This window comes from Anoplophora glabripennis, unplaced genomic scaffold (assembly GCF_000390285.2).
Source record: "Anoplophora glabripennis isolate ALB-LARVAE unplaced genomic scaffold, Agla_2.0 scaffold215, whole genome shotgun sequence".
Lineage (NCBI taxonomy): Eukaryota > Metazoa > Arthropoda > Insecta > Coleoptera > Cerambycidae > Anoplophora > Anoplophora glabripennis.
Window position 1 is genome coordinate 277,934 of NW_019416309.1, and position 15,941 is coordinate 293,874.

Genomic DNA, 15,941 nt, shown 5'->3' on the forward strand with positions numbered 1-15,941 from the left:
AAAAAATACAAAAACATTTTAAATTTCTTAGCCATGATTTTTTATGCCAAGTTTCAATGAATATATTTTTAAAATGCGATGATTTATAGGGCTGCAGACTTCCTTAGTCTTAGCTAGGAAGCCTTGACTTGCCCTTGTTATTCTCGGGCTAAGTTCTGTAGGGCCGAATCCGCCATTACTATCCCTAACCCACGCTGGGACGTTCATTTCGGTTATTGTTGTTGGTTCTAAGGTCTCTACGGACGGAACCATTGTAGTGCTCTGATCCCCCCTAACATTTCGTTGTTCTTCACTATCGGCATTTTCACTGCTGAATCTAATCAAGATTAACCATCGTTAAAGTGACCAGTTTAATTTTACAATACTATATAAAATTTAAATTTACCAACGGTTTATGTCGCGAAAATGTTGTTTCTATTTTAATTTAAATGTTATTATTATCCGCATTTATTTTATTTGCTTTATATTAATTTCGTAATCTATTTTCTAGTATGTTATTTGAAACGTATTCAGCGCTTTTGAAATATAAAGTAAATAATATTATTTTATTACGTTATTGTTGAGTTATTTCCTTATTACGCCATCAAAACGAATGTGAAGTTTATAATATCGCTGTTCTTTCATCTCTGGCAAAAATATGTTTTAAAACTCAGAGTATAAAAAAGGAACACATTCAGTATACCTATTAGTTTTATAAAGAAAGCATTTGTAACATTTTATCAACCCATTTACCCGTAAAAACCCCCATGAATCAACTATCGAAAGCGTGACTCAACAGAATAAGTAAAATATACTGCAAGTTATTGAAGCTGATAAAAATAAATCGGCATGTAACACTGATGGAGATTTACGGCCAGGAGAAGCAGCACTATCACAATTCTTACTTTTACGGTAAAAAATTCATCTACGAGTATATATTCGCATTCCAGAACATCTGTACTCTCCAGAATTATTCGTGTATTCGTATTACACTTCTTGTAAATGAAGTTCTCAACTTTAACAACGTATCTGAAAAGTCAGAAATAAAACCAATCAAGTCCCCTGATATCACATGTTTATTTTGGTCCAATATCGAGTTTTTATTGACAAATTTGTGAATTTCTAGTTTAATTTTTGTTCACTCTTGTAACAATAAACTTATAGTGATCCGCAGATGTAAATCATTCCTAACAAAAAACATTAAGGTGAAATAAAAATGGTAAAGAGAAAAGCGGAGAGTTACAACAAATGTTGCAAATAAATTGGCCATAAAATGATCGAAAGTTTCGATATAAAATGGTTTATATTTGCCATAACCGTAAATAGAACTTAAAGTTTAATGATGAAAAATGGGGCTACATGTTTAGTATCACGAGGTAAGCAGCTGGTATTCAGCAGCTTGGATATTTTCAGAACTTGCAGCTTGATCAAACAAACGTAGGATATTTATTTTTGAAATGGTTATTAATAGCTAAAAAATTCAAAAAATAGCTTACAATTTAACTTAAAAATCCATATTTTATGACATGGTATTCAGATGATCAAAAACTAAAGCATTTGGCAACTTTAAAAACTGTGTTAAATTTTGTTATTGCTATTTTTTTGGAAAATATATGGCTAGTATTTTTTAAAATTATGTTTGCGAATGGCAAATAACTACTCTCATGTTAACCTTATCAACGTGTGTTGAATACATTACCCAAAAACCATAAAAATATCCTACAATACCTGCCTCTCCATAAACAGGATTTTATCAGCTTTTATGATACTGACCATCCGTTTATTTGGACCTAAAGCAACCTCCCACGTACATTATCTTTTATGAAATGAACGGATAGAACATATAAATAATACATTTCAAAGGGTCATATCCTTATTGCGGCATAAATATCCCCAGTTTAGAGCGTTGGGTAAAACTTAATTGCACTGCTTTTATTGCACATCGTATACATTTTTATTCAACTTTTATGGTCGGTCTTTTCTGCGGATAAACTCGCTTTGCCTTTTCATATAAATAAAATAGACTTTATGTAATTGTCATCTGCAGAAGACTGGAATCAAGTGGGTACCACAATCAGAGGTAAACCTGGTATGGATCTGGTCACTTTGGTGGCCATGATATTGGTTCAGTACAGCCTATTCACCTGTTTGGAAGTACATTATTTCTAGATAACATTATAAAATAAATTTTAAATTATTTTTTTTTAGTACCTACGAAAATTTCCATTAAAAAGTTTAACGTAACTTGCTTAATATGCTTTTCAGTTATTATAAAAACTACAATTGCAGTTTTCAGCAAGGATAAAGTGTATAGAGCAAACTTTTCCATATCCTAATTACAAATTACATATCCAACAATACCATTCATTTCAGTGTAAGCTTCAAGTTTTCGCGATGGAAATGAAGAAACCCGGTTTAATTTTCATCATTATTTACATTTGACGTAAAACTTTTTTATCTGGTTTTCAGGCAAAGGGACCATATTAAACCTAATTTAGAGGACAGCACAGAACAAGTTTTTAAATTAGTACAGACAAAAAAGCCGTGAAACGGGCAATTAATTAAGTCTGAGCCCCGGAGACTTCGCAGGTGCTTAATAGTATGACGGGAACAGCAGAACACGCTGCATAATAAACTATAGTTGGAGGTCTGAATGAAATATGGCGGCTAACGGTAGTATATGATGTGAAAATGCAGTGAATATTTGTTACGTTTGTCTGAAGGTATGTCGTTCAAACAGTCCTGATCTCGGTGTCGCAGATAAATGTTCGCACAAGAGTGTCATCTCTATATAAAAGTTTTATTAAGTACTGTTACGATTTCAGTTAACACAATCATTTTTTGCACTTGTTGCATAAATATTATAAATATTAATTGTGCTCGTCACAAATTCTACTTTACTATTCGAGCACAATTACAAACAGACTGTAGATTTCCCGGTTAACACCATTCATATTGTTATTGTTTCTCGTAGTGCTTAGATCCAAACTAAAACAATTGTGAATTGAATTCTCAAACGTAAAATAACGTTGAATTAATTCTAGTTTCAAACTTGCACCAAGTGGTTAGGAAGTAATTCAATAGTTGTATGGAAACTTGTACAACTATCAATAAGGAACAATGAATTTTGCCCAAGTTTTAATATTACAACTGTCAGTAAGATGTATTTTCCTGAAACCTATCCTAATTGCTTAGATAAACAAAAAGCAAAAGTAAGAATAACTTACCCCTTAAATTCTGCTAAACACGTACAAATTGAAATCTGCGATGGAGATTTTCTTTGGTGGAAGTGCTCAGAGCTGTGGAATATAAAATTATTGAATACTTGAAAAAGAAAGTGTCCTTAATTTTTAATACAGCTATAAAATCGAATAAATTAGATTAAATTGGCAATTAAGATATTATTACTCCAGGTGCGTAATAATGCGTTGGCTAAATATGCAGCGTAATTAAATGAGGGTGGCGTGAAATATTCCTAAAACAAAAACGAGAAGGGTCGGCGGACGATGTTGTCGGCAATTAATCAGAGAGTTAGGGTAATGTCAACTTTTATATTTGCATGAGAGGATTACTTTTTTACTAAGTTTCGGGAAATCAATTACATCACGTGGAGAGGAGAGAATTGTCCCTTTTTTTAATTACACCAACCGCAATCAGCGCACTGCTTTAAAATGTACCAGATAGAGTTAAATTATTTTTTTTTTCATGGCCATTAACGAAAACGGGCGATTCGAGTGGGATGTTATTTTTGTCCTTGTCTTGTACTATGAGGTTTTGATGAAGTTTGCTTGTCTTTTGTGAACGAACAAAATTCATCAGATCATCTTGATCTCGTCGATCAAGTGCATGAGGACCTTGTGAACCCTTGGAAAGCAATGCAATTGGGATGTTGAAACTTAAAGTTAAGGTCAAATTCAAGGTGACCATCATATTGACTTCTTGATATGCTACACTTCTATCTGAAACTTTTTTGATAGGACTCACTTTCTGTGTACAGTTAATCTTGGCATGTTGAAATGGTGAAAGTTCACTTGTAAATCACGTTGGGGCTTGGAGGACTAACTGACTAAGAAGTTAATAAATATCAGCCAAGTAATTTATACGCTCGATTCTATTCAGGCAAAAATAGTGTCATAAATCAGATTGTATGAGAACCTAATTATTGCCGACTTTATGAAATAACACTGATAAATTGTGTTCCAAGTCTTATTTTAAAGATGACTCTTTTTTACTCGTAAGTTATCAAGTTATTCTAATTCACTTCAGTATCATCTACACTAAGCAACCTTTCCCATTTTTTATTAATCGAAAATAAAAATTCTGATGACCTCTGATCACACTGACACAAACTCAATTATAAAAGGGTTCAATTTCTTTCTTGTTTTTGAAATACGGCCTAAAATACTTTGAGTTATAACTTAAAAGTGCGTAAGACGTATTGAACTGTAATTTATATTCCGACGCACTCCAGCATCGCTTTCATTCGGCCTTCCCTTTTAACCTTGTCCTTTTAAAATAATTGGAAAAAGCTTTCCAGCGTTCCATAATTAACTGGAAATTAACTTAATCCCTTTAATCGAATTCTTTTCACAATCGAAACTATTATAAGGGCAAGGGCCTATTGTTTCGAGTTCAACCAACGAATTTTGAGACCTCGGGCCTAATAAATGGCCTTTCCTTAGCGAACATTCGATGAATTATACGAGTTACCTAATTTTAAGTAACTGCTCAAAATTGCAATTGTAACTAACTTGCGTTGGTGATTTTTATTAACGCCATCTGTTGATAAGAAACGTTGTTTAGTATTTTCCCTCGAGGTTCCCCAAATTCGGCGCTTGTGCTTACAGTCAAGTTTCCAAAGAAGGCCCTTTTGTGTCTTCCCCCAGTTTCAATTATAAAACAACAGAAATCCCCTTTGATAAATTGTTATTCTATTTCATTTTACACCTCTTAACTCCCAAACAAAAATGCTTTAAGGAGAGATTGGGAACGTGGAAACAATCTCATAGTAAATATCCAAAGGTAATCTTTCTGCAAGCGTTGAATCCTGTATCATAAATTTCCCTCCTTATTTTATCCGCCGTAATTGAAAACGTTTCGTGTAAGCGCAGCTTCTTTGAGCTTCCCAGTTGCCACTGTACTTGACCTACACTTCTGGGGGATCGACTTCTTTGCGCTGTCGCTACGTATACCGGAGCTGAAAGTGTTAACTATGGGCTAGGTTTGCTTTGCAAAAGTCCAAAGGATAATCGACGATTTTCCAATATGCCTATTTTTCTAGACTACATTTTTCGATAGCTATCTTCCTTTTATTAGGAGATCATCGACAGTTTCTACACATATCAGCGACCCTCTATGTAATTAATATTTCATCTAACCAGTAAACAAAATTTTGCACGTCATATTTAATTATAATATTGTTATGTCACTGAAAGAATAAAAAATCCCGATTAAATTTGTAATTGATGTATGTTTCACAGTAACACAATGATAAAATAATATTTTGTATTAAAATACATGCGTATACCATTGAATTAAATTAATTGTCATTTGACAAAATATTATTGAAAGCTTCATAATAACTATCCAACTTGAAATTTAGAGTATTCTGAAAACTGAAATTTTGGGAAAAGTGTTTAAAACTCGATTTATTTTAATGCTACAATTTTTTATGTACGGACGTCCTTTAGACAATAGATTGCTGGATTAAGATTATTCATGTTTAGTCCTGCTCTATTGCTCTTTTTAAGGGACAGACTTAATTCTTCACATTCAACAGAAAATTTATTTAAAAAATTAATCAACATCTTTAGTTTATAATAGACACCATATGATCCTAAGTAAAATCATTCTCTTCATCTTCATCGGTAATACAAAATATTGCTTAAAATAATTAAGAGAAATTGACTGCGACACATTTTAATAAAATCGAAAGGAGATTAAATTTTGCCTGTGTCAAATTTTACAAAACTTTCTCCCAGAAAACAATAAACATCTCATAAAAAATTATATGTTCTGTTGTTAGCTCTGACACCCAGTATAGCATAAAATGTAAAAAAATAGATACTCTGTGGAAAAAATTTTGGTTTAAACTTCAACCGATCACCCTGTAAATTAAACGACTCACAAATCTGTACAGATGGACAAAAATTAATGTACTAGGTCCGGGTTACCCACCAATAAAACCCTGGTCCTTATGAACGAACCGTATTAGTCCTGTCCTGGCACCGTAACCTTAAAAACAAAGTGCCGAATTTATGGCAGTTCCACAGTTTTAATCAAGCTATATAAATGAGAAGGCGAACATTTGTAAGACCATGGACAGCGGTCCTAATAACGTGCGTAACCGAAGTCATTTATTAGCACTTCTTTCATTTGAGAGGGGGGGTAAAAGCCCATATACTAAATCGATTGCTTTAATTGCAGGAGCGTCCGTACGTAATGGTGAAAGATGAAAAGAATTTAACGGGGAATTCCAGATATGAAGGTTTCTGTATAGACCTATTAAAGTGGATAGCTGCACAGGTCGGTTTCCAATATACAATACGACTTGTTCCGGATCATATGTATGGCGTTTACAACCCCGAGACTAAGGAGTGGAATGGCATCGTTCGGGAGCTAAAGGAGAAGGTAAGTAATTGTGTAAAAAGAACATACAATATAAAGAAGGAGTGCCTCACCATCACATATAAAGAAATTAAAATATCTGCTAACACACTTGAATTAGTTTCAATTTACATATTCTTGCACCAGAGTATTTCTGTACACCAATATCAAATATTACTAAAGACTAATACACTGTTAAAACTACATATGATTCCAAAATTACACTGATCCCTCTGTATATTTACAAAATTTAATGAACTGAAACTTTGGCATATTAGACTACAAGTCCATCGGAAATTTTCAAGGGGTCATTTGACCCAGCATGAATTACTTATAACACACATAACAATAACTTTAGAAACTATGTTTTGGATATACTGTATGTAATAGATTTTATTTCCGTTCATTTATTCATTCATTTGTACACACCAGAACTACTAACAGCGTATTCAAATCCTTGAGAAAAATGTACCAATCGAGTCTCGGTCAAGGACAATAACAGAAAGGACTAGGAGCGGTTATTCCTTGCCGTTCCTTTTCCCAAATGACTAACGTTTTCCCCCCAACGGTCATCAGACCACAGTTGACTGCCTTAACAATATCAACACTGACAGGTAGAAAATCACCATAACACCAGTATGGAAACAGTTTGAATTTGTCGAGCAGGTTAAGGAATAAATCACGAAAGACGTATTATTTTCCTAAAACGAATAGGTACTGGTTTATATACAGTGTCCTCGGATAAGATACCCCACTCTTGCAAACCTTTTTTAGTTATTCTTGATAAAAGTTTTGTTTATATTGGGAAGCCATGGGCAGTAATCAAACATGTAATAAAACATACAGGACGTGCAAAAAATTTCAAAACGTGAAATTTTCCCCAAATTTTCAACACACTTTTTAATTTTAAAAAGCCCTTACTTTTCCTTCGCCGATGGAAACTAAATATTTTCGTCTATCAACGGCATTACCAGACTGTTAGTTTTAGTTAAAATCCCGAACAGCGTTTAAACCCCAAGTTTTTCCAACAATAAGTTAAGAGAGTAAATAAGCCCCAAGTGTTTGCATTGCTGGAAGTTGAAATTTCTGTTTTTGTCTTACAGAGAGCGGATCTGGCTGTGGCTTCCATGACCATAAATTATGCCCGGGAAAGTGTAATAGACTTCACGAAGCCATTCATGAACCTCGGCATAGGGATCTTGTTTAAGGTAAGAATATTAGTGTATTTAAATCAGAGTACAACAGTTACATAAAAAGTTCATTTTATCCGCAGGAATTTTCAAGAGATTTTATTGACCTTTAGACAAATAAATTAATCAAATACCTTTGGGATATAAACTGTCTTTATTTTTAAGAACCCATTATATAAATGAATATGGCCAGTCTCAGTTTTTGACCAGCATTATATTCTCCACCAAGATTTTTTAAATATATTTACTAGTTTTTACAGGATGCTCATTTTTCTTCAACGGTATCTAATCAGTTTTTCCTATTTCTGGAAATGAAAATCAGTCTTAAAGACAAACAGTATTATTATTTTGAGTTGACAAAGCTTATTAATATCATTTAAAAATATATAATATGTATCCTAACTGAAGCGAGAAGAGTTACACGACATGTTATAGAAAATTATATGATCACCAATAACCATGTACATACATTATTTAACTACATATATGTGAAACTTATTTCTAATTAGATAGTACATTTGGAGCAGTCGCGCGACAAAATGTCGCTTCGTGTAAAACAGGCCTAATATTCAAACAACTTGATCGTATGCTTTGATAGGTTGGTCCATTTGATACTGAGGTATATGAGGCATGGTAAAATTTCCATTTTTGTCTAAACCACACTGTAAGCAAATAGTTCGAAATGATGTATTATTTATGTGATTTTACAGATTAATCTTGTAGACTAGACTATAAATTATTTATTACAAGTTCGGGTGTAACAAAAATATCCAAAGAAATAAAAAAGGTAATAGAAAATGCAACAAATAAATAATTACAAAAAAGAAATTAACTCTATAGAAATGCTATACCTAATATCTAAACAAGATTTATAAATGACAAAAACTTAATCCGCAATAGCATGTTCCAAAAACACGTACAAGTAATACATGCCGATTTATTACGAAGAATGAACATTACAAATGCAAAACCGTTTTCAATTGATATTAATGGGTATTGCTACGATAATTGTTTTCTGTCGTAGTTTAAAATATGGGCACATATCCGTTCTATTTTGCCGCAATAGCATACTTTAAATTAACGCACATTTGTAAAAATATAGCAATTTATGATCTATTTATTTATGTTTAGTGATAATATTTTCTTTCCTTTAAAAATCGATACTGTAAGAAGTAAACCGGGTACAACTCTACGAACATTACAGCTAGATATTGCAAGCAATCTAATTATTCTTTATGCTCCATCATCGTGCATATTTCCAGTCGGATCTAACAATTTTTGATCAGTGCTTTATTCATGACAACTTTATTACCCATACTCTCGACAGCCGGGAAAAAACTGATATCGAATTCAAAGCTCGTGGATAACTGCAAAGTTTTACGATTTCCAGTTTAATTTGTTTATTTCCTTACGACGGGATGTTTTCTGGGAATACATGTCAATTTCAGAGCGACCCATCAATTACTTCCCTGTGACGAGATTGTGATGTAGTGTCTTGTATTGTCGTTAAACGTCATATTCCTCGCTTAAAAAAAGAAAGGTTTTTATAAAATTTTAATTTTTTTCACGAAGGCAAAAATGCGAATGTAATTCAAATAGTCAATTGAGGGTATACTTAAAAAAAAGACTAGAAGTAAACTTCGGGGATCTACGCCACAAATCGCAATGAATAATTTAGCAGCATCTCATGTGCAATCACACAATTCCCACCAGGTCAAATATACGAAGATTTGCCAAGGGATTTGCTAATAAAAACGGGAAAATTGGCTTAAAAGGTTTTATGGCCAAATAAATTTGCCACATAAATAAAAAACACACAACGTGTCCGGAAATTCCGTTCATATATTTAGCAGAGGTGATTCTACACGTGAAAAATGTTTATATGACATTTACTTTAGCTCAGAAGTAAAATTACTTATTATTATTATTAAATTCAATGTTTGGTATTACCTAGATGTACTTCTATTAATTTTTTAATGAAAAAATAGGCTCGAAGTGCTATTTTCACTAAATATAGGAAAAGATACATACTTTAATTTTAAAAACATATCTTTGGTCCCTTATAAACTCTATTTGCGCCAAGGGGGGAACAGCACACATGAAATATCTCTTAATAAATACGTACGTAAAAAAGTACAGCGAATAGCACGGGCTTTCCCCTGAATGATATAATTTCTAGCCCAGAGGACCGGACCGCCTGCGAAGATTTTGTTCACGTCATCTCTGATTAATACGCCTGCACTGGACAAATTTATGGATAGTGATTTTTTAATCCCAAAACGCTAATCCCCGTGAAATATATGATCATCCCGTCCTCTTTTGGGTAATTCCATTTCATACACGTGTACAACGCCCCCTACAGATTCCCAAAAAAAAATAAGTTTGTCTCCCATACACTTAATTTTGGATTAATTGTTACAGTGAAAAATTTCATTTAAATGCGGGGTACAGGTGGCAACCAAAAAAAAATAAAAGTATCTAAAGATATCTCCTACAATTCTTCAAAGATTAGTCTTAAAATACAGTTATAACTAACTACTTATGAACCATATATTCCAAGATATAGATTTCAAAGTGGTTTTTCCTCTATAAACCGTGAATTCTACAAAAAAAAAAAAAAACGCTGTCCGCTTCTTTTGTGTTTCAACGTTTGTCATTGCCCGCGATCGTAATAACACTTTTTCTATTCAACTATCTTTCGGAGAAGAAAAATAAAAGTAAATTAATCGGCAAAGTTCAACTGCATTCGTCTGCGATATGGTTCATTAGAAACAGACTTTGAAATCTTTGTAATAGTGCACCAGGGAATCTAGGCAAAGGGCAATATGTCATGAAGTCACGCTTCTCGACTTTTATTTTGTTTCACAGAATGTGAGAATAGCAGAGATCGTCATATTAAAATTGTTCTGTTAACAATAAAAACACAACTGTATTGTTATCTTTATTTCCAGATCGGTTCCTTAGCGAAAAAAAAAAAAAATAGAAACTCGAAAAAATTCTTATCCGCGATATTATTGTAAAATTGCCTAAAGAGACATAATACAAGACATCTCTCATCTCGTGAGTCAAAAAAATTTAATAACTAACTTTTCTATGTGAACAAGTGAGGAGAACAGTTTTTTCACTTTGCAGGGAAAAGCATCAATATTAGCGAAAGGTAAAATTGGTTAATAAACAGAAAAGTTATTGCAAAAAAACAAGAAAAGTGCCCATTTTTTAATTTGTTTGTAACTATCGCATTTATTGCTAAAATAAAACCTATGACAAGTTGAGGAATAAATGCGATAATTATAAACAAATTAAAAAATGGGCACTTTTCTTGTTTTTTTGCAATAACTTTTCTGTTTATTAACCGATTTTAATTTAACAAGTCTCATTTTGTAGATAATTGTATTCCCTACAAGTTGTCTGCGTGTCACTTTTCGCTAAAATTGATGGTTTTCCCTGCAAAGTGAAAAACCTGTTTTCCTCACTTATTTGTTTAAATAGAAAAGTGAGCTATTAAAATTTTTTGACTCACGAGATGAGAGATGTCTTGTATTATGTTCCTTTAGACAATTTTACAATAATCTCGCGGATAGGAATTTTTTCGAGTAAAAATTTTACTTGCCAGGTGTATCTGCCAAACTTTTGTTAAATTCGAGAGGTACTGGTTATATGTATAAATTATACATGGTGTTTCAAGAGACATGTGCCATCCCTTGTGGAAAAACTCCTGTCATGGTTAAATTTTCCCAAAAAATTATGGCATTTTTGAAATACATTTTTTTTTAAATTTTTAACTGTTTCAAGTGCAATTGAATAAAAATGAGCACCCCGTACAGAAAAAGCAAAAACTTAGATGGAATTATACTGCATGCTGAGATTCACATCCGTAACACGTAGTTGTAGCTGAATATCAGGACAGCAGATATTCTTTTATTGACCCAGAATACCGTCATCTGACCAATTCTAGGTCCCCACTAGCCAGCCCACGCGCCTATTCAGTTTTATGAACCCGTTAGCCGTGGAAATTTGGCTGTACGTCTTAGCGGCGTACATGCTGGTGTCGTTCACATTGTTCGTAATGGCTAGATTTTCCCCATACGAATGGAACAACCCGCATCCCTGTCACCAGGAGTCCGACATAGTCGAGAACCAGTTCTCCGTCTCCAACAGCTTCTGGTTTATAACAGGGACGTTTTTACGCCAAGGATCCGGACTGAATCCAAAGGTTTGAGGCACGAAATTATTCTGTGACTGAACAAGACGCCTTGCGGTTGGAAAACTAGTAATGCGCTATAAATATGCAGTGTACGGGAAAAATTCGGTGTTGTGTCAACTTGAACGTAAATTAAGTTTCCTGACGATCTCTGGATAAATCTGCTAGGAAATGCAGTGTGAGCGAGTTTTATTGCGACATGTATGCGTTTCCTGAAATTATCTGAAAAGAACAACATTGGCATTTTGAGCTCTATCTAGTGTATACAGGGTGGTTTATAATTTATGTTGCAAAGCATCCTATTATAAGAAAACCGAATATTAGTAAATTTTGGTGATCATTTGATCACCTGGTGTAGTGTTACGACGCGTGTGTACGGAATTGTGCCAGTTGTTCAGTAGGCACGCTTAGATTCATTTGTAGCGTAATAATATACCACAGTGTCTTAACTACTTAAATATAATGTTATAAATACATTGGTGGAAAAAATTAAAAGAACAAAAAATTTGTATGAATTTTTAGTGATTTTCGAAAGGCCGTATCTCAGTGAAAAATGGACATAACGAGATAAACAAAAAAGCATTTTGAAGCTTTAAGTCTCTAGTTTCAAGATCTTTAGACAAAAAATTTTTTTAGCTACTGTTATCGAGCAATCAAAGGAAATACTTGAATGGACTCAGGAAAATTTTTCAAACTCAGTCAATACCGAGGTCAATAAGCTTATTTATTAAGCTTCAATTTGATTTTTGAAAGATTATTGGTTGCCGAAATATTGTTGGTTGAATGAAATATAACACTTTTGTCTTTAATCATCTCTACAATAAATTATTACAGACCAAATCTAAGACCAGTTTTGAAAACCTAAATAAATTCTCTACAAGGACCTGTAACGGTTTTCGAAGAAAAAAATTTGTTTTCATCCTTGAGATCAATTTGAAAAAAGTTCTAAATAAAAACAAATTGGCAAATTTTTTCTCGAGGTATTTTAATTGCTCGATAACCGTAGCTCAAAAAATTTTGTCTAAAAATCTTGAAACTAGAGATTTAAAGCTTCAAAATGCTTTTTTATTTATCGTGAAACGATCATTTTTCACTGAGATACAGCCTTTTGAAAATTAGTAAAAAATTAATGAAAATTGTTTGTTCCTTTAATTTTTCCTGTGGTGTATACAGGCTGTTACAAATTCGCTTCTCACTACAGGGATCTCGGAAATGGTAAGAGATACGAAGTAGCTTAAATGGGGGCAAAAAAAAAATTAAGGCTAACATGATTACTTTACGAAATATTTGAAAAAAATCGAAATTTTGGAAATCCGCTTTTGTTTAATTTCAGTCTTGTTTGAGGTGATATTGAAAAAAGAATAACACTTTCTCATCGCCACCCTCTATCGAATGGCATAATCAATTTTGATATGTAACGTTTCGTCTTTCTAGGACCATCATCAACTTCATTTTTTTAAATACGACCATGGAAATTTTATTACATTTTTTGCAAGCCTTCATGACCCCCCAATACTGTACTGCCTCAGCCCGAACCAAATTTAGACGTTTTGTCTCGAAAAATTCATCTTCAGTGTATTCGTTCCAAATTTATCTAAATTTTTTTATTTAGATTTCTTTGTTTATTGAATTATCGTTCTCAAGAAGTGACCATTGCTCTCGAAATGATTCAAAGATTCCACCCAAAAATTCACGTAGACGCGAGAACTTTGTCATTCTAATCATTGTAGTCTCGTAGAGTATTATTTATTAGGATTTCTTCTTTTTTTTTTTCTAATATATGCATATTACTGTGGCGAATATTACATCACAATCAAATTATGGCCTGTTTTTCCGGTAATGCCGTTATGAACTAATTGTAAGAGTGTTCGCTACTACGGTTTCCTCCTTTGCAAAGAAGCACACATTTGTAGTAAAGATTTACCGCCTTGATTAAAATAGCCCGCTGAAATATTACCGTTTTCATTGGAGCAAAGTTATTTAAGCTATTCAGTTTAATTATTCTAATGTAGGCATGTATTATAATCTTCCTTGCAAATGCAGACTGTAATGTGATTCCGAGGTCCTTTGTCTAGACAATCTCTCACACAATTCGCGTTTTACATTCACCTAAATATTGCTTAAACCGTTTAAAGCCGCCATCCAACCTCCTCAAGTTGTATTCATCTGCAACGGTCATAATACGACCCAATTTATTACGCGAATAAAGACACAAAGTTCCCGGTGCAAGTAAATTCGAAAGTCTTTCACTGGGCGTACTAAATTTAGGAACATAAATTACTTCGATTGGTTCTTTAATTTCTTCCGTCTAATAGCGGTTTTACACAATTAAAGAAATTCATGAATTAATTAAGGTCACAGGCACTGTCCAACGTTTTTATTGTAATAGGCGACTTACTTGAAAATTTAACATATTTTAGAACTGCATAAATTTGTACTCGTATTGTGACGTCATTTAGTGCGACCGAGCGACACAACCTGCTTCTCGGCCGACTGCCGTTTGGTCTACAACCGGCTCATTCTGTGATACTTAATTTACAACTTGTTTTTATAATTTTCATAAGTATTTAACCCGCTAACTATATGGTGAAAAAATCAGATCGATAGGATTAATATTAATCGTGATAAACAATGTCTAATTCGTAAAAGTTTTATAGCCTCTATGACGTCACACTACCCGACTAGCTCGGTACTCAATTAACCAATATTTCAAGTTCTTTATATACAAGGTGTCCCAAAAGTGACGCTCGTATTTCTAGGATTTGATTGAGGAGACAAAAACGAATTGAAAATCAAGAGTGCAACATTTACTGATTGATTTTCTTCGTCGAGTTATTCAAAAAATTAATAAAAAAAATTGAACCCTCTGTAGTATCTCTTGGTTTATTAACGCGACAGCAGCGTGTGTTCACATACATTTTCTGGATTTACAACAGGTTCGTTGTGAATCTCTTCTTTTAAATAACCCCAAATGAAACTTCTAGGAGATTCAGATCTGGTGATCTAGGAGGCCATGCTATGAGTGCACCACTTCCAATCCACCTGTCTGAAAAGTTTTTATTCAGATAATTTTATACTCGTAAACCATAATGTCACGGAGCTCCATCATGTTGAGACCGATAATTTAGTGTAACTGCTAACGGAATGTCATCCAATAATGGCAATGGTAATTTTCAATTGAAAACATACAGCTGCAGTAAATACAGCTCTGAACTGCATAATTATTTAATAACCCAGCCCAAATGTTTATATTTATTTTTTTGAATAACTCAACAAAGAAAAACAATCGCAAAATTTTGCACTCTTGATTTTCGATTTGTTTTTGACCCCTTAATCAAAACCCAGAAGGACGGGCGTCACTTTTGAGACACCCTGTATAGTATAGTTTCAGTTTTTTATCTACATTTTGCTGTGTGAAAAAAAAAGAAATATTAATCAACAACTTTCCCAAATAAGTTTTCAATACTTTCTTATTTACCTAATCCTACATTTATCTGCATTCTCTGTACTTTTTTAGGTAAATGAATTCAAAAGAAGGTAACAATAAAAAAGATTTTTATTAATAACTCTGATGTTCTTTAAAATATTAAGTTGAAATGTTGAAAACGTTTTTATGCCAACACAACTTTTGTGCATTTTTGGTAAAAAAAAGGAAGCACAAACTGAGATAAATGATATTATCCCCCCCCCCTTCTCCCCCTTAATACAATAATAAATAGGTATGTATTAATGAAAAATGCGGCGAGACGTGCTTTTAAATCTTGAAAGGAGCATCTCACATAAAAATTTTTCATAAAACTGAAAATGACATTATGGAAGAGAGTCCGATATCTGTAAAATTTATTGTCATATGCATTTCGATCTCTACAAAATCAAACAGTTCACAAGTGGGTGAGCTGTTAAAAAGTCATACAGTGACGATATCTCAGAGAGGTAAGCACTCTCGGATGCGATGAAAGTTATTA

At 33.2% G+C, this 15,941-nt stretch overlaps 1 protein-coding gene across 1 annotated transcript in view; it reads left to right on the plus strand.

Moving 5' to 3' along the window:
• Window positions 1-15,941, plus strand: part of LOC108913740 (glutamate receptor ionotropic, kainate 2) — a 90,138-nt gene that overhangs the window by 62,818 nt on the left and 11,379 nt on the right. Inside the window, exons 11-13 of the mRNA XM_023454015.1 lie at window positions 6,406-6,609; window positions 7,689-7,793; window positions 11,731-11,988. Coding sequence (XP_023309783.1) covers window positions 6,406-6,609; window positions 7,689-7,793; window positions 11,731-11,988 — 567 coding nt within the window. The remainder of the gene's footprint in view (window positions 1-6,405; window positions 6,610-7,688; window positions 7,794-11,730; window positions 11,989-15,941) is intronic.